We start from the raw sequence: 24878 nt of genomic DNA on the forward strand, positions 1-24878 counted from the left end.
TAAGTACTTTCAATGTAATTTAACAGCTGTTGTGCTTTGGTCCTTATCATACAGACCTCTAGAGTCCTAAGCAAGTGAAATACTTCAGTATGTTTTTAAGATTAGCCAAACAAATAATTCCATTTATTAGGATTGGATTACTTGTTTGCTTAAAAAGTGTTTTGCTACTTACTTATTATCGTGTTTTGGAGAGCGTGTTCCATAAGGATTTTTTTGCAAAATTGTGAATTCAGTGCCTATGTCAAACCAATGCTTGCTTTTGATTGTCCTAGCAGTCTTCATTCTTGTACTGTCTTGTGTGATCAGAGTTTGTGAAAAGAAACAACATGTTCTTTGAAAAAAAAAAAAAAAAAAAAGGAAAAAACTTTAATGAAATGGGTGCTGATTGGGAAGTCACCTGAAAGATAATGGTTATTTATTTATATTTGGCCATATTGAGCAGCTGAGAGTGATGGGAGTGGCTTGCACTTGGAAATCCTGCTTGTCTGAGGATGATGATTTGCAAAACAGTGGTTCTAGTTCTCCCTTCTCCTGGAAGTATTTCTTCTGGAGTTGAGGCAGCAATAACAAATAGTAAAAATTTTTTCATTTGCTGCTGCTGATTTCTGCATTAGCCTTTTCATTGGTTTTGCAGAGGGGAGAGCTTGGTATGCTGAAAGCAAGAGGGTAAATACGTTCAAACTAGGCAAAGAACGCTGTGTGTGATCAGGAAGGGATCACACACAGTCTATTTGAGTCTATGTAAAGTAGTGAAAAACTGCCCTGGTAATGTGTGAGAGAAGATTTTGGCAGACTTTTTAGTCACCTGTAGAAGATTGAGAGAAGCAAGCTTAGCAATGAAGGCTGCCTCACTGTTCTGGAGAAGCTGCTTGTATAGCTGATCTCCCAAGGAGCAGACCTTTGCTACGTAGAAAATACAGTGGCTGCAGTTGGTGTTTCCTCCTGCGCAAGAAGAATGTACTCTTCTTTCGGCCCTAACCAAGTAATAAAACATGATGCCAAGTGCTGGCAACAAATTAGGATTCATGATGAAAAGGAAACATCTCTTACTGAGCGTACTGAAAAGTGTTTTTAAAAAAAAAAAAAAAAAAAAGGAAAAAACTTTAATGAAATGGGTGCTGATTGGGAAGTCACCTGAAAGATAATGGTTATTTATTTATATTTGGCCATATTGAGCAGCTGAGAGTGATGGGAGTGGCTTGCACTTGGAAATCCTGCTTGTCTGAGGATGATGATTTGCAAAACAGTGGTTCTAGTTCTCCCTTCTCCTGGAAGTATTTCTTCTGGAGTTGAGGCAGCAATAACAAATAGTAAAAATTTTTTCATTTGCTGCTGCTGATTTCTGCATTAGCCTTTTCATTGGTTTTGCAGAGGGGAGAGCTTGGTATGCTGAAAGCAAGAGGGTAAATACGTTCAAACTAGGCAAAGAACGCTGTGTGTGATCAGGAAGGGATCACACACAGTCTATTTGAGTCTATGTAAAGTAGTGAAAAACTGCCCTGGTAATGTGTGAGAGAAGATTTTGGCAGACTTTTTAGTCACCTGTAGAAGATTGAGAGAAGCAAGCTTAGCAATGAAGGCTGCCTCACTGTTCTGGAGAAGCTGCTTGTATAGCTGATCTCCCAAGGAGCAGACCTTTGCTACGTAGAAAATACAGTGGCTGCAGTTGGTGTTTCCTCCTGCGCAAGAAGAATGTACTCTTCTTTCGGCCCTAACCAAGTAATAAAACATGATGCCAAGTGCTGGCAACAAATTAGGATTCATGATGAAAAGGAAACATCTCTTACTGAGCGTACTGAAGACGTGCACGTTTTTATTTTGAAGCTAGCATAACTGAAATAGATTTCATTGTCTGATAGTTCTCATTAAGTGACTGGGACCATATTAAGATTTCACTGAAAATGTATTTGTAGAGTATAAAATATTTTATCACAGTCAACATTAATGGGTGTAAAGAAAAACAAGCTGACTTAATGACTATAGTATTATACGCCATCCTTTTGCTGAAGAGAGAGACCTGTTCCGTTTGCAGAGAGGCATGCTGATAGCAACTGGCATTGCTGCTACCTTGTTGTACCTATTTTTAAGATAAATGTAGGATCACAGGTCTGGAGGACTCAGTCTAGAATCTGAATTTATCCTGAAAATCTTTTGCAAAGAAAAATAATTCCTAGAGCTACCAACCTCCTGTGACTGGAATATGAAAAGCTTTACTTCAGAAAGAGGAGCATTTTATGTAATACATGCCTGAATGTAAATGACAGACATTTTATTAGGAAAGAAAAGCCTTTATTAAAATATAATGATCTACATTGTTTTTATGTAATCTAATGAATTACAGTAAAAGCCTGAGAAATGAGCTGGAAAAGGTAGAGTACTCTCCCATGAAAGTGAGCTATGATAACCTTTTTGTAATTCTTTAACATGTTGAAAGAGTATTTCTACACAGACTTATTAAATTAAGCAAGGTCACCTTTTCATTTTATTAGCAGATTAACAGATTTAGTTTGCCAGATCATGGACTTTGATTCTGGAAAATGTGGATGAATCATGCAGAAACATATGTCAAGTAGAAAATTGGTTATAGAATATTAAATCATTTTGATACACATCATATCTTTGTTTTTACCATTGCACAGTTGTAAAAAATAAAATGCTTAATTACTGTTTTTCACATTTGCATATTGATTGGATGTGCTTAATAATAATGATATTTCTAAGTGGATTATGTCTCCTGACTGGGGTAGTCTCAGTCTAATATTTGCACAAAGGGAAGGAAATATTCTTTTCAATAGTAATATAAAATTCTGTTCTTTTGACATGCAATATACAATCATTACTCTGAAAGGTTAGCTATAAATAATAACCAGTGAAACTGGTTATATGCTTAAAGATGAGCATATGTATTGCATTTATCTGCCTGACCCCAGTTCGGCAAAGCAGGAATAAAACTGACATCATGTCATGCAAGTTGTTCATATGCATTCCCAAATCTCTGCATGTGTATTATAGTCTTTTTATTTAATATATATGAGGAGGCAAATCATATTTAAAGCGTGTTACATAAATTTAACACAAAATCTTGCTGTAATTGTTTGTGAAGAATTTCATAGTCATTTCTAATTAAGACAGAAAATGTCATTTATATTTCCAGTCTCTTGAAATTACTTTTTTTCTGTATTTGCATCTGTCACCTCTTTTGTTTAACTAAAAGTAACGCATAAACATATTGCTGTATGTGTAACAGAACTCAGAGAACATCCCATCAGTAGCCCCAAACTTTACGTAAATAAGGGAGTTAATGAAATAGATTATTTTAATATTGCATATATGGTGTGAAATGAAAATACACTAATGTACAGATGTAGCTAAATCTCACTATCATTAACAGCTCAGTAGTTCTGCACACATATGCAGAAAACACTGTTCTTGCTACTCCCGGCACGCAGGCGGGCTGCAGCAGCGTGCAGTTGACTTGGCCCTGGCACTCGCAGAGCAGGTGACTTGATTACACTGAAATCAGGCAGAAAATGTCCTCTTCTGGCCACTCGAGTGAATCAGTCAAATTATCGAGTGGCAAAACTAATTCTATGCCTTGGGCCATCAGAGCTGCCACTTCCTATAAGTCAAGCCTTCACTTAGTGTGAAATTGTTTTTTATTTTATTCTCTTTCATTTATTATGCTTATTTCAGCTAATCCACTTAGTGAATGTGAATTACCCAGTATATTAAAGCTGTTTCAGATGCGCAGCGTTCTCATGCTTTAGTGGTGAAATATGAGGACTGCTCTCCTTCCAGGGACTCCCGACTGTTATGACCTATGCAATTAAAATAGTATTTCAGTTTTTCAGATGAGAACTTGAATGAGGATAATAGTTTGAATATGATTTAAAATTACGTAAAAGTGCATATGGTTGAGCTTTCTTTTAAGAGCAGATAAAATTCAGATGGGTCACATTTTTAAGAGCCAGAAACATATCTGCAATGAGTTGTAGGCCATTAAGTACCAGTTAATTTGAAAGAGTTTGACGGAAAAAATATTCCCTTGGAAAGGATTGAATATTGTTTCCAACATTAAAATATTGCCTTACATTCTGGCAGAAACAAAGCTGAGATCTGCTTAAAGCATTCATACAGGTGATAGACTGTAGGCAGTACTTGGGTACGTAATTCTGTCCAAATGGCAATCCTTCATTTGACTGTGCCCTCTGGTACACAGCATTAACATTTTCCAATAAAAGGAGCAAAACATATGGAGTCTTTTATTTCAAGCAAAGAAAAATCGAAAAGAATAATGAGAATAAAAAGTAAAATGCCTGTGGTGATAGGCAAGGGATGTTACAGGGGAGTTGCTGCAGCAAAGTGTATCAGAATAGGAAAAGAAAAGTAGCCAGAAGGTACCTCCCATAGGCATCCAAATATAGGTTTCCTCTATGTAACTACAAAAATATGTAGATGTATATGTCTCATATGTTAAGACAAAGAGGCATGATTCAAGAGAAGCCAGATACATTGTTTTAACTCATATTCACACAGCACTTTGAGCTGACATACATCTTGGGCAGATGAGGGGACTTGAAGGGTGGAAGGAAGTAAGCAGAGCCTCAAAAAGAAAAGTTGAAAGGATCATACTGTGATTAAGATGGATGCATTGCTGACAATGTCAGAGCAACAGCTGCTAAATCTAGGAGGCACTTGAAAGAGTCTCTCTATTTTGTTATATATGGAAGTCAATAGGTTATTTGGGCTAAGAACACCCTATTATTCAAATTCAGCTGACCCAGAAAGCTATGCCATCTTTCAATGGCAATTCGGAGGCCTCTGCCATTTAGATAGTGGTTTTGGTATTTCCCAGTACAAAATTGTTCTGTGTTGTCTTGTATGACATATGGATATATTGATCTCTATTTTTTTTCCCTGAAAGGTATTAGATTAGTCTGTATTAGGCTTCAGAAGGTTATTTTGTGTTTGCAGCTGGGTTTGATTGCTGAAAACTTGTCACCAGAATCTCTTTTTCAAATCTGTTAAATACCAAGGAAATGTACCATAAATTGTTTTGGCCTTCCTGTTTTGGAACTGCTTCATTACAATTTTTAATTACAGATAATATTTCTTCGTAGTAGCTTATCAGTCCTATGTATTAGCTAAGCATGAATCCTGATCCGGTTGAGAATTTTTATTCATTGGTGGAAAGTTTTCACTTTATATTGTGCATAGGAAAATATCCTGAGAATAATTTTTTGGCCTGTTGATATGGTCATGTCCTTCCCTTTCTGATGTTTCTTGATCTCCATTTTTCATTGCATCATATTACTCTGCCTTTCCTCTTTATTTTTTTGCCCTTGACTTTTATGTCCACGCTACGATTTGTGTTGACCTTGAGGTTGCCCTCAATTAGCTGAGCCATTTCAGTATCATGGCCCACACCAAAACCCTCCACAGTGTGCTTCTGATTTGAAAAGCAGGGCCATCCTAGAAACAGGTCTGTGACCATTTTTCTTTTCCTTTCAAGTTAGTGTTTATTTCCAGGCAATAAAGAGAAGGAGTGATACAAAAGAGATAGAAATCAGAAGCAATAAATCATAGGATTGCTTGTGGTAGGTTTCCTGTGCTCATGCCTGCAGTGTCTGTGCCACCTGCAAAAGGAGGAGGATTAGGAAAGGTTTGTATGAGAGAGATAAATCTTACCCCTGAAAGTTCAACAAACCCCTCAGAATCCAAAGGATGGCTGCCAGGAATCAAGATCAGGAATTTGATAAATAATTGTCAGACAGCAGGTTAGTCTGGCCCCATGGGTGACCCTAAGTAGGAGGAGGGTGTTAAGAGTGGCCAGATTGCAGTACGGTTGGGGTTCTTTGCCATTGATGACAGAAGCCCCAAGACCCTGCTTGCATGTCTCCTCCTATGGCTACACTTGGCCGCATGCCATGCCCTCTGTATGGAAAGCCAGTGTTGGCCACTCTTCTTTAGCTGTCCCCATTCAGTATTGGAATTTGCTCTCTGGACAAAGTTCTATACTGACAACAAGAAGCCTTGCTATCTAATGGCTGGGTGGGGATTGGTTTTGGCTTGTGAGTAGACAGAGATGAGGGTAGTTTGTAGTGTTATCATAGAAGATGTGGTATGATCAAAGGACCTTTGATCTCCTTGGCTACTTTCTGTTCTTTTTTACCTTTCTCTTTTCATTCATCCGTTATTTTTCTGCTTTTCAGATTCTGATCTATGGAGCAGCAACAGTCCAAAAGTGTATTTGTGTAACATCTCTAGAACTACTGTGCTGATACAGTAAAAATAACAATGAGATCAAAGTAGTTTCCTATGTAGTAAAATATTGGTTAGTTTCAGGATCTACTACCTGCATATTTTTAAAGGTTAAGATGATTAGCCGCTATGTTAATTGAGGAACTAGCTGGTCTTGGTAGTGAACTAATTTTTTTTCTGTTGTCCTGTTTTCCATCTTAAGAAGATCATATTGGTCTTTAAAAGAATGGGTGAACTGTGACATCTAATGTTATCACTCACATGTCACACGTGTTTTTGCTAGATGACAGCCAGTAATAGAACGCCAATACTTGTGTCTTCTGCATCATCAGATTCTGTTTTTATACGTCTCCTGTGAAGTAATGAATGGAAATTCTGCAATGGATTTTGTGGGATGCCTTTCAATTGCAATTGTATATTGTGATGAAATGATGTTTCACAAATACCAGCTATGGGGCTATAAGCATCTGTTTCAAAATGTTCTCAAGAAACAATACATTGTTTTAGCCACATGTTATTTTTTTATTTTTTTTTTCACTTTTATGTAGGCTTTATATTTTATTTGATAAAATAAAAGTTACTTTTGTGTTTTGACAACCAAAACCAGTCAGTCCAGACTTCAAAGTATGTCAGTATTTAGTATTGATAAAGTAGTCCATGTTTGCTTGTTGCTACACATTTACAAGAAATTAGCTAGTCCTAGATAATTTTTTTTTCTCCAGCACTTACATCTGTATATGTTTGTTTAAGTCTTAGTAACACTGGATTTCTAGTGTAAATATTTGTGATTATGCTTTTACTTTCCATCTCACTTGGAAAAATTTCAAATTCCAGATTATCTTTGCAGTTAAATAGGCTAAATGAGAACAGTTCATAAAGACATAACATTTTGCAGCATTATTTGTATTAAGGGGAATTCAGGGACTCGTGGCAACTTTTTCAGGAAAACTACTTGGGATGACAGTAGTTATTAAGGATAGCACAGAGCTGGTCATATCTTGATTTTAGAAGGCTTTCCGTAAAAGCTGTCCTGAGGAGTGGGTTGGTGTTTTGCTGGTGGCTAGACATGGACAGCGCATGGAGGTGGACTGTGATGGTTGGAGCGGGGACTTGATGCATGGTCTGATTTGTTAGTGCATGGTCTCATCTTTTATATGACATCCTGTGAGAAGAAGACAACTTGGCTGTAGTAACTGGATTAATCTAGGTTTTCTGTAGCTTCTGGTGATTACCTGAAGGAGGGTTCTGCTGGTAGGTGATTTTCTGGTAGAGGGTGTGGAAATGGCTGCTTGTCTATGAAAACAAGAACTTGTGATATGGCTAAATGTTCCCTTGTGTGTTTAACATTCATGTGAAAGTACACTGCAGTGTCTTATTTTCAATATTTCTTTTTCGTCCTTTGCTGAGAATTCTATCGGTGAGAATTAGGTATGTAATGTATGCATTAATCAGATGAACTTCTGATTTTTCCTTTTGACAGGAGTATCTTGTTTCTCCATTTGAGGCATTCACTCTGATCTCCGGGGAACAGTATCTATAAGCAAAAGGGAATTAAAATATCTGCCCTGGGTTAGTTTTATTTTTGCTTAAAGGATGAAGGAAGATGAAAGGCAACATCTTCCCCATGGTTCTTTAACATCAGAACTTGAGCCTAATAAGGGATTTGACATCCTTTTTTGTATAAATTGTTTTAAGAACTGTTTCAGGCACCTTCTAGATGGAGGTCCATGGCTCCTGGCATGAGAATGGTCTGGGATCTTCTCAGGACCTTCTGGCGTTCGGTCCCCATTGTGACATTTTGCTGTATGTTTGGGATCTGAATATCAGATATCTGTCTTCTTGCTTCCACTCCTCTAAAATGATGCCAACAGCTGATTTATACCATGTGGGGAGTGAGGATTAGTTGATTAGTCAATATATGTGAAATATTTAAATGATTATAAATGTATATAGTACGGTGAGACTGTGATTATTAGTCATGTCTTTAAAAAAAATCTTGCACTCAATTTCAAGGTCTTCTGCCTGCATAAGAATAGTGAGAGCAGACTTTTATGTTGAAGTTGTAGAAAGCTATCTTAGGTTAATTAAAGTTACAGTCCCTCAACATTTGTATTCTATTTGGGATGTCACTTCCAGTAAGCTTTTTAAAAATGTATTGGTGCAAATGGAAAAGTTTCAGCAAATATTAAATGCAACAATGAAGACTTTTGTTCCTCTCATTAAACCATTTCTTGATGTTTCCCGATAGATTTTCATCTAAACACTTGCTAATCCCAGAGCTCTGACAGGCAAGGCCTGCTGAATTAGGCCAACCACTGCTACAAATAGCTACTGCACATGAAACAGTAATCATTGCTTTCCAGTCTATTATTAGATTAACTTCATAGGGATTGCTTTTTTCTCCTGTGAGTTGATGCATAAATGACATGCTTTACCCACCAATAAATCTAACAGCAGAGTGGCTATGACATGATGTTCATACCCCTTAGTCCCATGACAGATTATTTTTGATTGCTGCAGAAGTTTACAGCAGCTTGAAACCATTAGAATTTAAAGGCATCATTGAAATTTTACAGCGTACCTGACTCAGACACAACAGGGCTAGTACTGAGTGAAGTTTGCAGAGTATTGGCTCCTCGTTGTGATTACCCGTCACAGGGAGTCTTACTTACTTAGACTGATCCCCAGCTGTCATTCAGAGGAGGTAAACGGTCTTAGGGCACTGCACCTTCATGGTCTCTCCTTGGAGAATGTATGCTTCTGTGCATAATCTTTCTGTGCTTGAAACTTTCACCTGGAGATAGCTGTAACAGCTGAACACGTGGAGACCATGTTATACACACAATACTTCATATACTTGCATGGATGAACATACTGGAAAACATTTGAACCTTTGTTGCATGTTAACCTTTTTAAAGATTTTTATATTGCTGATGGTCACTTTTATCCTCTCACTTACCAATAAATAAAAGTTTGTATTGTTTAAGGGTGAAATTCAGTTTTAGTAGCATATATGTGCTTTTAATAGTGTTCTTTTTTTCCAGATTTAAGAACTTTGTTTTTTCCTGATGAAACCCAGATAAAGGTTGAAAAGCTCAAGACTCTTCAAATCCAAGGTGTTTACTACTATTTATATCTCATGTGAATGAATGACTATATTTGGCTCTGGTTCTAAACTGCTTACTTGTTGTTTCATACAGCTGTCTAAAATTTGCTGCTTTTAGACATAAGAATCACAACTATAACATTGCTATCTAACTTAATAGGAAGATACACATTGATTTCCTTTGATTTTTATGTGTGTTTGTACATACCTAAATAGCATCATATCAAATTGAGGTCTCTAGATTTCCATAAATCTCTCAATAGATTTCTATTCTATTCTATGCAGTTCCTAAAATTATTTTTTTTTTAGAAAACTTTGTCTTTCACATCTAACAGCTTTACTTTTTGTTCTGGACAACGTGATTGAACCTGGTTGTGTTTTTAACTTCTGTGCTATGATAGGTATGTCATGCAGATTCAGGTCGATGAATCTGGTATTGAGAGCTAATCTTAACACAGATCTACTGTAGTTTTATATTTGACAAATATTCTTTTTAAGGAATGGCAGAATAGAGAATAAAATATGAAGACAGTATATATGATAGATATTGTTCGTAGACAGATATTAAATTCTCCAAAGAAAGCTTTAAGATATTTGCTCTAATTGGGCTGTCCTTTTTTCTTAAAAAAACCCAGAGGTGTAATGGTTAAAATTGATTGAGTCCCCTAGTAAGTTCTTTTTGGAAATGGGTTCCCAGTTCCACATATACTGTGGTCACAGGCTGGCTTTTTCTGAGTATTCTTTAGCGTAACTGTCCATTTCTGTTTCAGGGAGAAAATAGAACCAGAGGTGACAAATGTTTTTTTGTGGAATTCTTAAGCGTTATAGTTTTATATGACAGTGTACTTATAATCTTTTTGGAAATATGACTGATTTTATTAGGGTAAAATATTTATGCCTTGAAAGGAGAATAATTAAAACAAATACTGAGAAGGCATTTGGAATTTTCAAATGCAAACTTTCACTGCAGAACCTCAGGCATTAAAATCTATGTTCATTAAGTCAGGGAAGAGAATTAAAAACTCTCCATACCCAAGCATGTGTTAAATTGGGTCTTATTAGAAATTTACTTCAGGTATTTACAGTGCTCTTGGTCAGGGTTTGAGTCACGTCTCTGTTACTATTTTCTTGTGTATTCGAATACCTGAGCTGCCTAACTTAAGTCTAGTTGTGGTTGGTCTGCACACTGTAGTTACAGCAGTATGGAGAAGGCCGAGTGGTTTTTATGTTACTGTGCTCACCTGTAATGTCTGCAGGCAGGACCTCTTTTCTGTCTCTCAGTATGGGTATTTCTACCTATTTTCTGATCTTTAGTTTTATAAATGATGATGAAATTACAGCCAGTTGAGGTCTGTCTCACAGAACCTTCTGCAGATGAAATAAAAGGTGTTGACAATATAGGGAACCGTACAGTTTCAGAATTAGGCCATTTTTCTTCTGACCTGTGAGGGTCAAAACTGAAGGGAGCTGAGGATTAATCCATTGTTTATATCCATATGTAACCTTGCAACATGTGGATTAAATCTTCTCTGCACCTGTAGTATAACATTTTCCTCATGCTACAGAATAATACCTTAACTAAAACCACAGCAGCTTTCTAATGACTTCAAAGAAGTGAAAAACCACATTCAGGTTGAAAGCATTTTATTGTTTGTAATTTTTAGCATAGTGCATATTAAATGTAATAACTGATGAGTTTAGTAGAATAATCTCTATTACCATATGCAAGAAACATGCTTCCTAAGTTATATATATCTTTAAGAACTGTTAACTTTTATAGAATTTGCTGCAACAAATCATTCTGGGAATGCCGTATACTTGTGTTTTCAATTGAGGTTCCAGCATTTGGTTGAAGTATCTTCTGTACTTCCATAATCTCATAATTTCCTTCAGAGCAAAGAGAGAACAGTCTGTGTTTTGGGTGGGAGGATGAGGGAATGCTAATTGAAACGATGTAATAAAAACGTAATTTAGCAAAACTATTAGTTTTTGGTTTTTTAGTATTTTAAGCCTATTATTTTTAAAATTACTTCTCTATTAAAAAGGCTGTAAAACTGCACTGAAAGTCAGCACATTGCATCGTAATTCTCATTTTCCTTTGCATGAATAGTAAAATCTTTATAAATTGAGAACTAACATTAATTGAATAAACTTCAGTTGATGTTTCTGTTTGAATTAAAAAAGGGTATTGTAGACTTTTGCAAGAACATTTAATGGTTTCTAACATTGACCACACCTCAAACACAGTACAGGAAAAAAGTGCTGATGGAGAGAAACAATAACCACGAACACCTGTTAATTAGCATTATATGATTTACAGCTGTGTTCACTGCTGCACTAGAGTTGCCCCTCTCTATTGCTACAACATAGTTCTCCATCTTAGTTTTCGATCCAGTAAAAAAACACTGTCAGCCACTGCTTTTTTCAGCCTTAGAGCCAGCACCTTGCAGCAGTTCAGCATGGGGGCCTACCTGGAGAAATGGACTACGGGCTTCACACAGGTAACTTAGTTTTGCTGGATCACTTTTAAGCCGAGTTGGTTCCTGCTTTAGTTAGTTTATCCAAACCCCTCGCCAGGAGGGACTTTATATTACATTGGTATTACAGAAGAGTTGGCAATCAAAAGCAGTGGCAAGACCAGAGCAGGAGAGCAGAGGGCTGCTGCTGCACACATAGGCAGCTGCTAGCACTCCTAGCTTAGGCAAATAATTATAGGGTGTGATCTATCTGGCCAAGAAACTGCATGAGAAAAAAGAATCTATAGGCTAAGGTGCGTCACAAATGGAGTTGGTTGTTCATGGTGTGGTGACTTGGTTTGGGGTTGGTTTTGTTGTTGTTGTTATAAAAAGCTAGTTCTTACTTTGGGGTGTAATAATAATGTGCAACTGTGCTGGCGTGTGCACTGCAGGGGGAGGCCTGGGCTGTAATGCTGGGTGTAGAGAGAGGTGAGCATCCCAGTTGGAGAAAGAGGTAGATTCTCCTCACTTGTTAGAGTTTGGTGGTATCTCTTACACTGCAGTAATGTATTCCCGTTGTTACACACAGTGGGCTTTACAGCATGAGATGAGGTGGAACTGGGCTGTGACAAATAATCACTGTAAACCACAGTGGATGGCAGAATGCGGAATATGAGCAACTTCTCTGCATCTCTGAAAGGTTCCAAGTGCTTCTTGAAACAGCAAGAAAGCTGTTTGGGGTTTTTTTCCAGTCCCTCAGCTGGAAGCGGTGTTACCTGCAATTTCTGGGCCAATACTATGGCTTAAATATTATTTACTGCTTCTGGTGTATCTTGATTGTCAATGGCAAACTCTGAAAGGGCCTCCTTTTTTTCTGACATAGAATATAGCTACAATCCATTTAGTATAATAGAAATCACAAAATAACCCAAATATGTTAATTAGAGGAGATACAAATCTAAGATGTTACCATTCAGTCATTGTTTCTAATGATTGAAAAATGTTGTGGTAAAGTATTAATCATGTTCTGTTATCCTATAACTTCCAAAAGTTTTATGATTTTCAGGAAATCTAACATCAATTTTAAAGTATAAATGACTGTAGCAACAAATGTAGAAGACGGCATTTAGTAAAACCAGTATACTCTTGTATTAACAATGTATTTTCATAGGAGTTTGTTAATGAACAACCATTTATAGCAAAAACCTGTTATTATTAATGACAGTGAATTAAAAAAATACTAGAATTCATTGAAACTGATTCTTGAAAATCTTGATCTGAAGACTTGCTCTCAGCAAGGCCTAGAATGGATTAGTGCCAATTTCTTAAAGCATTAAAAAGATTTCTGAATCCATAGGTAAAAGGTTTCCATTAACAAATCTTGCATTAAACCAAATTTCAAGATACAAATTGGGAAATTAGTATCTAAACTTTTTATTTCCTGTTGATGTTTATTGTATTCTCTAAATCAATACACATATATATTTAAAGCTACCAAATAATTGATGCTCATGAATTCCTTTTGCATCACTGTGTGATGCTTTAAACAAAGCTGTTTAAAGCTATTTGGGTGCAGTTACATTTTGAAATGATGCTGCGTCATTTGAAGCAGTTTAAGTGGTTTACTGGGTGTTTATACCTGTGAATGCTGTCCATACCAGACGTCAAGGTAAAAAGATAGAAACCCTGTAACATGGAGCTTGCTGTCCTTGTGAGGGCAAGGAACGTTTTTTTTTGTGATTGTCATCTTGGCATTTCAGTTCTCCTCCACTAGGCTCCTGCAAATCCGTAACAATGCTGTTTTCCATAAGAAGCAACAGCAGCTTCCATTCCATGCTAGGAAGAACTGAGAGAGGCTCATAGAAGTGGAGCCTATGGGCTTGGTTGCAGCCTGTCTTCTAGGGGTGGTGGTCAGACGTTACTGGCTCTGTCTTCATGCAGTCCTCATTACTGCTCCCCTTCGGAGAGCAATTGTTGCCTCATATCTCCAGGATGAGCTGCTCAGGACACCCCTTCTTAACTCTTTTCAGTCAGGTTAGTTTAACAATTTAACATATTTTTGAAACATATTTTTGAGTTACATGGCTACTGCAGGAGTAGCACAGCTGAGACATCTGACAGCAATGTCATAGGGAATTTGATAATGTATGCCTGCTGCGTGTCTAGGTGGAATATATAGGAATATATAGGTGGAATACTTCCACAGCCAGTAACACTGCAGCTGGAAAGGATAGAGTTAAGATCTTTTTAAAATCGTCTCCACTCTCCAGTTTGGGTATATGAATGCAGTCCTGTTGCCCTTGTTTCACTTGTGGTTTGTTGTGAGGTTGGCTGTTTCCTAAGGTGGGTACCCAGTGCTGCTTGTGATGCCCTTTGCTATCTGCGGTACCACATAGGGCAAGTAGATATGCACAAGACCATGTCTTCTGGAGTAGCAGCTGTTGCTGAGTAAGGATGTATTAGGACACACCAAACTACTGGAATTTTCTTAATCTTAGGCACTAGACTGTAGAATGAAAATAGTTTGTTACAAACATCGGAAAACATAAAACTATACTAAATGAGCTTTCTCTATATTCAACCAATAAGTAATAAGTAATCTGTAGCAGTTTATTATAGTGGATGTGTTGTGTTCTTGTTATCTTTTTAAAAAATTTCTTCTAATGACTTAGTGCTATCTCTTAGGCTTGCCATTGGCACAAGAGTAGCAGGGCTAGAAAATACCGTGTATTTAAAACAAGTTTGCCCTGTTAAAAGATATGAACACTTCACATTTTGAACATGAAACATTAGAGATGCGTCCAGTTAGCATGCACAAACTCCTGCTACTTTATTGACATATTTCTTTTACACGTTTATACACACATGCCCACACGCGCACAGTGCCGTGCTTCATATGCCTTTGCCTAACTGCAAAGGGAAATGACATGTTCTTTCCGAAGTACACTACTCTGCTACTTACCAAAACATGCTTGTGCTTGTGTGCATGGGCATATGAGCATTGGCATGTGTGCACATCCGCACGTGTGTACACACACAAGTCAGAGCAAGGTTGACAAAGCTTTTCTGTTTGCTCTCAGTTATAAATGCTGGGATTACCTGAGCGATTGTTTTCTCAGAATGCCATAATGTAATCTCAAACCTAATACTCCAACAACCATGCACTAATTAAAACTGCAATTATATTTTTGCTCAAACAAAACGACTTAATAAACATTATCACAAACTGTTTACCCTTCCCAAAAACAATTTATGCTCACTAATACAATTTCCCATTAAAACTGCTGCCAGGTAAATTAAAAACTCTTGAAATAGTAAGTAAGTGGGAAATTAATTCAACAGTTTAATCTAGAGCTAATAACAGTTGCAAGCTCAGAAAAAGATTGCTACAGCGGGGAGTTAATTAACAGCTTATTCCCCATTTGATAAAAGTAATCCACTCTAATTCCAGTGTAATTTACCTCAATGTAATATAAAACCACAAGCTGCTTCTGGTGCTAGTAATTATTAGCCTTGTCCTGTGGCCACACTGACAATAAAAGTCAGCAGTATCTTAATAATAAGAGGCAGTCTGCTAAATGCTCACAATTAAAGATGTAACATGAAATCTTGAAACTGCAACAATCATGTATATTGCTAAACAGACTGGAGGTACAATTTCAACAGAAAGAAGCCTGTCTAATTACTGTCCCTAGTTCTAATAGCCAGGTGTGCCTTTCATAAACCTAGGTTGTTCTGTTGCACTGAGTTATGTCTAATAAATGCACTGGGGATACAGGTTACAAACAGGTCTGCTTGTTGTTTCAACTTCTGACCGAGCCAGTGTGGATGCAGTTTTATTATTTTCTCTTTTATGCAAACGAAATACAAAGTCTAGAGCTCTTGACCTGATATATCATACTGGGATCATAAATTCAGTGTGACTCTTTGGGCCTCAGCTATATTGAAGTTTGTTTTTCTTCCTTTTTTCTTTTCATGGGGTTAAAACCAAGGATCAGATTTTATACATTCATGTATATATGCATACACACACGCATGTACACAAACATATGTAAGCATTCATCTGTACAAATATAGGAGAAGTATGTTTTATAATAAATCTTCTTGTTTAATTCCAGGATAAGATTTTCTGATAGTTATTTTTATTTGCTCTTGAGCGGTTGTGGCAACCTATCACTAGGGAACTTGAACTTTATTTAAGTATTGCCAGGTTTATAGTTTGGTTTCTGAATATCAGGTAGACTCCCTGGTTGGCTTGCGTGGTGTGTTCTTGGCACTTTTGCATTTTCACTGATACAAGGATGTGATAGTAAAGATAGTAATCACAATATCACTTAAGTGCATGAAATTAAATGACCTCTTTATTCATACACATACTGATACTTGAAATAAGAAATGTATGGCATTATTTTAACCCACTGGTTATTAACAAGGGGTGAGTGGTTTTGATTTTCTGCTGTCACCTAAAACATTTGTTTACAATATCAATATGCTTCTGTAACTTCATTCTGGGGCTTTGATGGATTTCTTAGAAATAAAATTCTTGCTGGGCAGTGCCAGAACACTAACAAATACATCTAATTTTACAATTTGGGGGGGGGGGGGTTTTTTTTAAATTATTGTAAGCAGAGAAAGAATTAAATTTAAAGGCTCACTGAAAATACAAAGCAAAGGTTCTAGGATTGTGTACTTATGTCATTATAAAAGAGTCAGAGCTGGTGACAAAGATGAAACAGTGACTGTAATGATACTTTGGTTACAGATAAAGTATTCTTTCTTACATGTTTTTAAAGAAATTTGATTTTTCTTGGGTTAGCGCAGAGAGTAGAACGTTTAGAACTAAACTAACACTTTTAACATGTCTGAGATCTGGTAGGATATTCTGCATACTCTCATTTTTCTGCCAGTGCTGGTTAGCAAAGCCTGTACACTTTTTTTCTACGTAAACGTGGTTCTTCCTTATTTGAAATACTAAGGATTTTTTTAGGTGGAAGTTTTGCCTACTTTTGATGCTGATTTTTAGTTTGAGTAATCAGCTCTTGGGCAAGGAATGTTTGCCAAGGAGAGCTGGCAAATACCAGCATATTGTATGCACTTTTTTCTTGGCAGGTAGCTTGCTCTCCTTCACTGAAGTTTGGTGGTTGTTTTTTTTAAAACTGTGAGGATGATTGAATACTGGAGCACCCAGTAGAGTGGAGTCTCCATCTTTGCAGATACGCAAAAGCCACCTGGACACTGTCCTGGGCAACCTGCTGTAGGAGACCCTTTTTTGAAGTGGGATTGGGACTACACGTTCTTCAGAGATCCTTTCCAACCTCAGCTGTTCTGTGTGATATTTCTTAACACACTGGAATTTCTCCTTAATCTCATGGCAATTTATTTTTTTAAGGTTTCTCTTTGATGCTTTTTCCATCAAATAGACAAGTTAAGAGTGGTTAACTAGATGAAACAGAGAAGAGTAGACTGAGTACATGAAATTATATTTTTTTCATTTCTGATAGCAACGGTAAGAACTCTTAGGAGAAACTGTTTAGTGTCTGACTATAACTACTGACTATAACTTAAACTGTGCTACCCACTCTCACTTCATTTATTTGTGTACTTAGCAACAATCATATCCACTAAGTTTAAACTTAATTTACAGTTATGAGTTTAGAAGGATTTTTTTATTTTGTAGTTAAACAAATCTTCAGTAAAATAAATAAACTTGACTGTAAAGGATTTTCTTTCCTGCTAGCAGTACAAGTAATCCATAATCTATATTTTATCTATATACAGAACCTCTAGTATGAGTTAAGTGATGCTTAAAATTCTGGAGGTCAAGGATTGAAGCCCAATCATTGTGGATGCTCAAGCTAGATAGACCTAGAAATGAGTTAACACACCTCATCAGCTGCTCATCCTTGCTAACGCAGTCCTGTGTGCTTTCATTGCAATCATGAAGGCACATAGCAGAGCCATAGCAGGGTCGGGACAGACTTAAGAGCAGTTCTAGCACAGCAGTTTGGGCTGAATTAAAATCAGCCCTAAATTATATGGGTTAGGGAATTGCTCTGCAGTGCAGCTTGGGCTGAGGTGTTTTAATAGTCAGATAAGGTCTTAGGTTTATGTATGAATTCACAATTGAGTAATTTGGGGTTTTTTTTTTGTTTTGTTTTTGTGAGGGTTTTGGGTTCTTTGGGGTTTTTTTGGCTTTTTAAAATTGTGTTTCACAATTCAGGGGAAAAATGTTTAATAAGTATTTGAAAAAATACAGTTTGGTATTCTTGTTGCCTATTCTTCAAACATATCTGCAAGGTTATCGTTATGAAAGGTTATATATAAATCAATGCGATATTCTGAAACAGTATGGTACTCTTACAGATTTAATACTTATTTAGTATTTAGCACTTAACTGGACTGTGTAGGGTATAATACTGATGGGCTGAGACTTGCAGGAGAGACTCAGGGTATTGTCTTTTATGTCTTAGGATGGAGAGTAGAAGGAGAAGGCTCCCTCCCAAGCTGTGTGTACTGTCTGTAGTGTGGAGAGGGCCAAAATAGTCATATGTCTGCTTCAGAAATGCTATAATTTACAGATTGATGGATTAAAATAAACCAACACCAAAAAGAGCTCCTGTGGTTGACAGTCCTCTGATAACGTGAGCCCTCCTTTTCAGTAACTGCTGAATCAGGCTAGTCAGCGCGGAAGGGGAGAGTCCCCACTGGTACCTGTGAGGTGACAGTGTTGGTGAAATTGTGCTGTGTTTTAAGAATAGGAATCCTAACAATATCCCAAGATGCTTTGGCAGGGCACTGAGAGGCAGCAACTGCTGGATCAGAGGAAACTGTGGCTTCTGCAGTCAGTGGAGCGCAGGAGGTGCTCATGTGCACGTGGCAGGGGCCCTGCGGTGAGGGGCAGGGCAGGCAGCGCATTCTGTGCTGTTGCAGGCAGTGCACTCCCCCAAAATCACCATTGGGTTGTCCAGATGCCCTCAGCGCTGGTGTGGCTCCCGCTGTCCCCTGTCACTGTGATGCAGACCTCAGCTCAACACCACGGTGAGAGTCCGTGCTGTTAGTCACATCCTCTGCACGGCTACCTGAAGGGTGAAGTAGAGAGAAAGAACGTGCCTGTGTACAGGACACAAACGTAAACTCTCTTCAGTTGGTTACTTACCACTATTGTAGTCAGTCTCAAGGTGGATTAAAGTAACCTCGGGGACACAACATGATTTCCATATGAGGCAAGTTTAGACTTCTTAATTGTCATGGATAAATGTGGGGGGAAAAAAAGGCCACCAGGGACACAGGTTTTAACCAAGACTTCTTGCCTGTTATAAAGGTACATTTCTAAAGAATAGATACATTTTGAGAGGGCATATGCAACTAAAACCAGTAGACTGTTAGAATAATTTCACCAAAATATTAAAAAAACAAATTAAATATCTGTGGAGATAATTACTGAGTGCAAATAGTCTGTTTACATCCACAGTACATAAAAAGAAATTTATGCAGTATTCCAAGGAGTTCACCATTTGCAATGATTTTGACTCTTCCACGAGGAATTTTGCACCTGGTAGGGTAAATTTACAGTGCAAGTGGCAGTCTGTGGACCTGGATTGCTCTTGGATTGTATGCATGAGTAAATAGAAAAGTGTTAGAGGGCCATACTGATAATCTGTGTGGGCCTCTTGTGTAATCTGGGCTGTGAAATTTCACTAAGATATTACTGTGTTAAGCCCGCAACTTTTAACTAAACTAGATCAGTATCTGAACAACACATCCAGTCCCAGTTCAAAGATTCAAGTGATGGAGAATTCATCCTATGCCCTCATAAATTGTCCCACTGTTTGTTTATTTGTACTGTTAAAAGTTGACCTTTTTTTCTAGTTTGTGTTAAACTTTCTGCCTATTGCTGCAAATTCATTGAATTTACCTCCATGGTCAAGTGCTTGCTGTTTTTCTTTAAACTGTTGCCTTTTTCCCTTGCTGGACCCTTCAGTGAGCTGGTCGCAGGTGTACCTAGTGAGAGAAATTACATTGGTAGGATTGGTAACAACAGCTGATGTAGAGTAAGGCTACAAGTGGTGGGGGCAGGGACTGGGATTGTCCATGGGGAGGACAGTTTCAAAGGTCTATGTTTAGGAGAGAGCTGGGTGATGAGAAGTGTGATTTATATACAATTTAAACTTATGTTTACAGTCATATAACTTGTTAGCACATTTTTAGCAAGTCATTTATTTTCTTCTAACTAGTTTGTCTGGCCTTTTAGACAACTGCCATTATGCTAATGTAATTAATGTACATTCTGAAAAGCAGGATTACAGCAGTTTATTTCAAGAGTGTCTTCTTTGCTTTTTTAGTTTTCTTTCCCATACTCTGCCACTCAACATTTCACAACTAATGCTAGAAGAACCTGCTTTTCTGCAGTTCTTTCTGGCATGGAAGGGCTTTCTTGTATTTCTCTGCCTCATTGACTCTTCATCTCATTTAAAAATCTTTGCTGAAAATACATCTTTTTCCCCTTGCATGACCCTCATAATTTTTATCTCTCTCTGCTGTTATTTTAATATGTAATTTTACTTTTAAACTAGCTGATGGCCCTGCATTTGAAAAAGGGCAATCAATAAATTATGTGCTGATTGTGGATATTCTTCATCATATTTTTGTATTTCAATTGTCCAGACTGTAACAGTTGATATATATTTTTGTTGTACTTCTTCACCTTCTTTAGGGTATCATTATTCTTGACTTTTAATAATTGAAGGAAAAATCTTTTTCCATCATGAAAGAGAGAGAATGGAGGAATGAATCTCTATCTGCTAAATATCATTTATATCAGTTAATGGCCTTGCTGAGGAAACACAAGCTTAAGCAAACTCGACATGGGTTGAGCAAAGGAAGTGAATGGTTTTCCTGGATAATTTTTAGTTCATGTCAGTAAATCATCAACTAGCAGCTTCTAGAGGCAGTAAACTTATATGAAAAACTGACCAAGCATTTCTGAAACAGTTTGGGGTTGTTTTTTTTTTGTGAAAAAAGAAACTTTCTGGGAGAGAACTTACACACACTTAACAAGAGAAGTTTTTAAGATCCACCTTGGTCCTTTTGCCAAGGTGTGGAGGGGAGCTCCGCATCCTGCAGGATAACTTTGGTGTAACTAGAATTTCAGACTGAGGTATGCAAGGTTTGGCTTCATGCACATGCTTTTCCAGTGGGCCCGGTTTGCATGAAGAGAAGAATAACATCCGTGACAAGTTGGTCTCTCATGACCCAGTATTTACTAGTTACTCCAAGGACAGCTCTAGCAGGAGAAGGGTGGGAGATGATGGTGTAGTCCTCTGTCATGCTGCTGCCCAGATTTTGAGATCCTTTATGTATGTGCTAGGCAGCCATCATAGGGCTGCGTCACTCTGTCTCAGCCAGCCTTGCTTGTTGACAGGGTTGTTTTGTCTCTGACAAAAATGTGGTTTCCAGTGGAACACTTCTTCATCCAAAGGATTTCAAACAGGTTTTGCTATGATCTTGTGGGGCTTCGTGGATGGTGGTTGTTTGTTGTTTTTTTTTCAATGTAAAGAGTGTACTAGTGACTGTAGTGACTGTAACTACAATTTATAATTCATAGAAGGTTTGCAGAATTGAAGTTTAGAGAAATAAGATTCTACTTACAGTAAATATGCTCAGTTCTGATAACACAGAGGTCTGGGTATGTGTGCAGGTATAAGCATAAGTGATACTGTCCTTTACTCTCAAATGTATACAGATATTTCTTGTAGGCTAGTTCAGTCATCTCATTACATGCTAATTAAGAAACAAATCATAAGGCTGAGAACTTCTAGCAATATAGGAAGTTTTTCTGCCCATGAAACTTAGTTTCAGCATCTTTGTCAGCAGTTGTGTTTCCTCAAAAAACAATGACAAAAACCAATGGAACATACATGATGAAAAAAGTTTGTCCTACTGCTGTTTTTTTTTATTTTTAAAATTCATTTAATATTAAATATCTGCCTATTGTAGTGCCACCCACATGAGTTACTTTCCCATCTTTCAGGAATGGTTGGTGCAGGTTCGTCTTTATGCTGTCACTTGATAACTAAATTGTAATATGTAAAAAAACGGGAACATATTCTTAGGTCATCTCAATGCATGAATCCAATCTCGTAAAGATTTTCATTACAGTTTGAGGGATGAGATGTGCATCTTATTCATTTGCTCATACAGATTCTAGCTACTGACCCATTCATCAAATGCACAAGTCCAGGCCAACAAGAATGATCTCTCCAAGAAAGATAAAGAGCAGAAATTTCAAATGAAAGACGTTGTTCTTTGTACCAGCTGACCTCATCTGCCATCACTTGTAATTGATATCATCTAGCTTGTCATCTGCCACTGTATCTAAGCACTGCATACTATGAAAGCAGCTGGGGGAAAAGGGGTAAATAGGAGCCATAGAGTTTATAAAATAAAATTAAGGAAATTCCATTTCCCAAGTGTTTCATGTGCTGTTGAGGGAGTGCTGAAATCCTATTTAGAAGCCTTTCAATTATTTCAACCTGGCAATTTCTGAAAAAAAGAGCAAGCAGTAACACATTATTGGCGGGCAAATGTCATCATTCAGCCAAAAACAAACACAAAGAGAGACTACCTTGCAAGCTGAAAGTGCTGATTGCACTTTCTGTGAAGCCAACAGCAAAAATATGCTTATTTTATTTCTTAGTTTTGGTAAACAGCTTAATTAATAAGTGTCTCATTGGCTAATGCTATGCCTGCAGCGTTGCAAATGAATGTCTTCATGCTTGACTGTTGGAGCTCCCAAAACTTTGAAGCTGGCACTCAATTTTGTAAATGTAAACCAGCAAGAACTTAGTATGATACTTTTTCAAACTCCTTAACAAATTAGAAGGGCAGCTCTTACAGCCATACAAATTATTTACTAACTTTTAAATATACTCACCAGTAAATTATATCATGAAACATGTCAGTGTATGCAAAGTACCTCTAATCGTGCCAGATCATTTGGTAGCAAATAATCAGTGCCAGTCTGTTTTGGCCAGAAGTCTTTGATATGAAGGACTCCTGCTTCAAAGATTACTTTCCTGGCTAAGCAACATTTATCATATTACAGTTTGCTGGATTGCATGAAAAGCTCTCTCTCAGAGCTGGTCCCTCTGGTAGAATTCCAATAAAAATTTAGTAAGGAATATTTTGGGAGCAAGCAATGTACTAGCTGTGCTGCAGATAACATTTACAGGAGATGTGCAGAATTCCTGAGCTCTGGTTCATTGTGATTATTTACTTAGGTAGTGATTTCGAGATACATGACTACTTTTGTTGTGTGTGTCTTTTTTAAAGAGTGTTACCATGAGAAATCCTGACAAAATAGCGTTCATTTCTCTCTAGGAGATTATGGGTGAGCAAGGAAAAGGAAGCAACTTGCTGTAACTGCAACAGCACTGCTCTCAAAATTTAGTTCTAACTAACCTGAAGTCTCTTCAACTTGGTAATAATGTTGTTTGCAAACTCCTAAAAGTGGATAGCCAAAATATTTCTTTTAATGTGTATTTTTATTAAACCAGACAGCATTATTACTGCCACAGATTAAAGACCTGTAATGTGACTTTAATATTGTTATTAGATGTTAATGTCTTAGGATAGCGCTGTGAAGATGAAATAGTTCTCATTTACTTTTCACCATAATGAATACTAATGTGTCAGGGGACAATAGACATCTTTCCCTTCTGTTCAGTTTGGCCAAATAGGAAAGACAAGAACTGAAGACAACAATTAGTCATCTGTGAGTGAATGCAACTGGAAGTTGTGAGTAAAGCCAATTGAAATCCAGTTGTACAGATTTCCCTCTCATTTTTCTGTTTCAACTAAATGAAATAAGAACAGGCAGTAGGTTGTCCAGTTTCCAAGATTTCTGGTGGGAATTATTTGTAACAGATTGTTATTTCTACAGTTGTTTATAATACCATTTCATTTCATTAATGGTGATGCTATACTCATCATATTATGAGCTCTTTCAGGAAGGGAAAAGTAACTAATTTCCTGGAGAGAGTTTGTTTTCTGCACTTATAATTAGACTAAATATTTTTGCTTAAGAACAAAAATATTTAATCTTCTGGACAAAACAAAGTAATGATATCTTCAGTAAATCTGGATACCTATCCCGGGTGTAACAGATAGGACAAAATCTAGTTTTATTAATATGTACATAGGGATATGTCTCTTCACCTGTGGTTAAAATTGTTCAGGGCTATTTTTTTCCCAAGTTAGGAGCCTGCATACTAGATTTAGTTGTCAGAACTTGTTCACTCTTATCCATATGGAATGTGGAATCCATAATGGAGTACCTTAAATATAGTTTGTAGTAGATAAAATAAAAGGGACATTTGTTAAAGTGGTCACAGATGATATTTTTATCGTTTTATAATGTTTTGCTTGTGACAACAAAAATTACTTAAGAACTTGGCACATACGCTATTTCTCTCTTACTTTGCTTGTCCTAAAGGGCTTCACAGACACTGTGTAAAAAAAGTGGTCGTCCTCACTGAGGCTTAACATGACTTAGTCCAAAATCCAGTTGTTTGGGAGCTCAAAGGCAAAAGTTTTGTGCATGCTTTTGTCACGCATACATCATCATAACACAGGTATTAAGAGTGTAGTTTATAGAGGTGTTACTGCTAAGTGCCTGAGAACAGCAGTGAAATTCATTGGATGCAGTTGTATTTCATCACTGCAGTTTTGAGTGCTGCTGAGTCCAGAATATCCTGAAAATCAAATTCAATCTATGTCTTGACATGCATATAATGTGAGATTGTAGCTTTTTCAGTGTCGTGGTTTTCTTCCAGCAATAAATAAGCAAAATACAGCAGCATATGCTCTACTATGTTTTATGTTATTTAGGAGAAAACAGGTCTATGGGATATTTTAGTCATGGAGCTAGTTAACATACTTTATTTTAATTAAGTATTTTTGTCTATGATGTTACCTAATGCAAATTATTCTTTTAAGAAGACTAGTATTTTATGTCAAGTATAAATGAAAGAGCAGTACAGTACTTCTCTGTCTGC

General features: G+C 37.1%; 1 protein-coding gene across 3 annotated transcripts in view; it reads left to right on the forward strand.

Annotated features, from left to right (window-relative positions):
* The window catches only part of DACH2 (dachshund family transcription factor 2), a 300591-nt gene that overhangs the window by 160975 nt on the left and 114738 nt on the right, over positions 1 to 24878 (forward strand). For 2 of the 3 annotated variants that reach the window (XM_014955166.1, XM_014955167.1), the window contains exon 3: positions 9306 to 9377. The exons of the other annotated variant lie outside the window; for it this stretch is intronic. In XM_014955166.1, the coding sequence (XP_014810652.1) occupies positions 9306 to 9377 (72 nt within the window). The remainder of the gene's footprint in view (positions 1 to 9305; positions 9378 to 24878) is intronic. 3 annotated transcript variants of the gene reach the window in all.

The sequence above is a fragment of the Calidris pugnax genome, unplaced genomic scaffold (genome assembly GCF_001431845.1).
Source record: "Calidris pugnax isolate Ruff unplaced genomic scaffold, ASM143184v1 scaffold38, whole genome shotgun sequence".
Taxonomy (NCBI): Eukaryota; Metazoa; Chordata; class Aves; order Charadriiformes; family Scolopacidae; genus Calidris; species Calidris pugnax.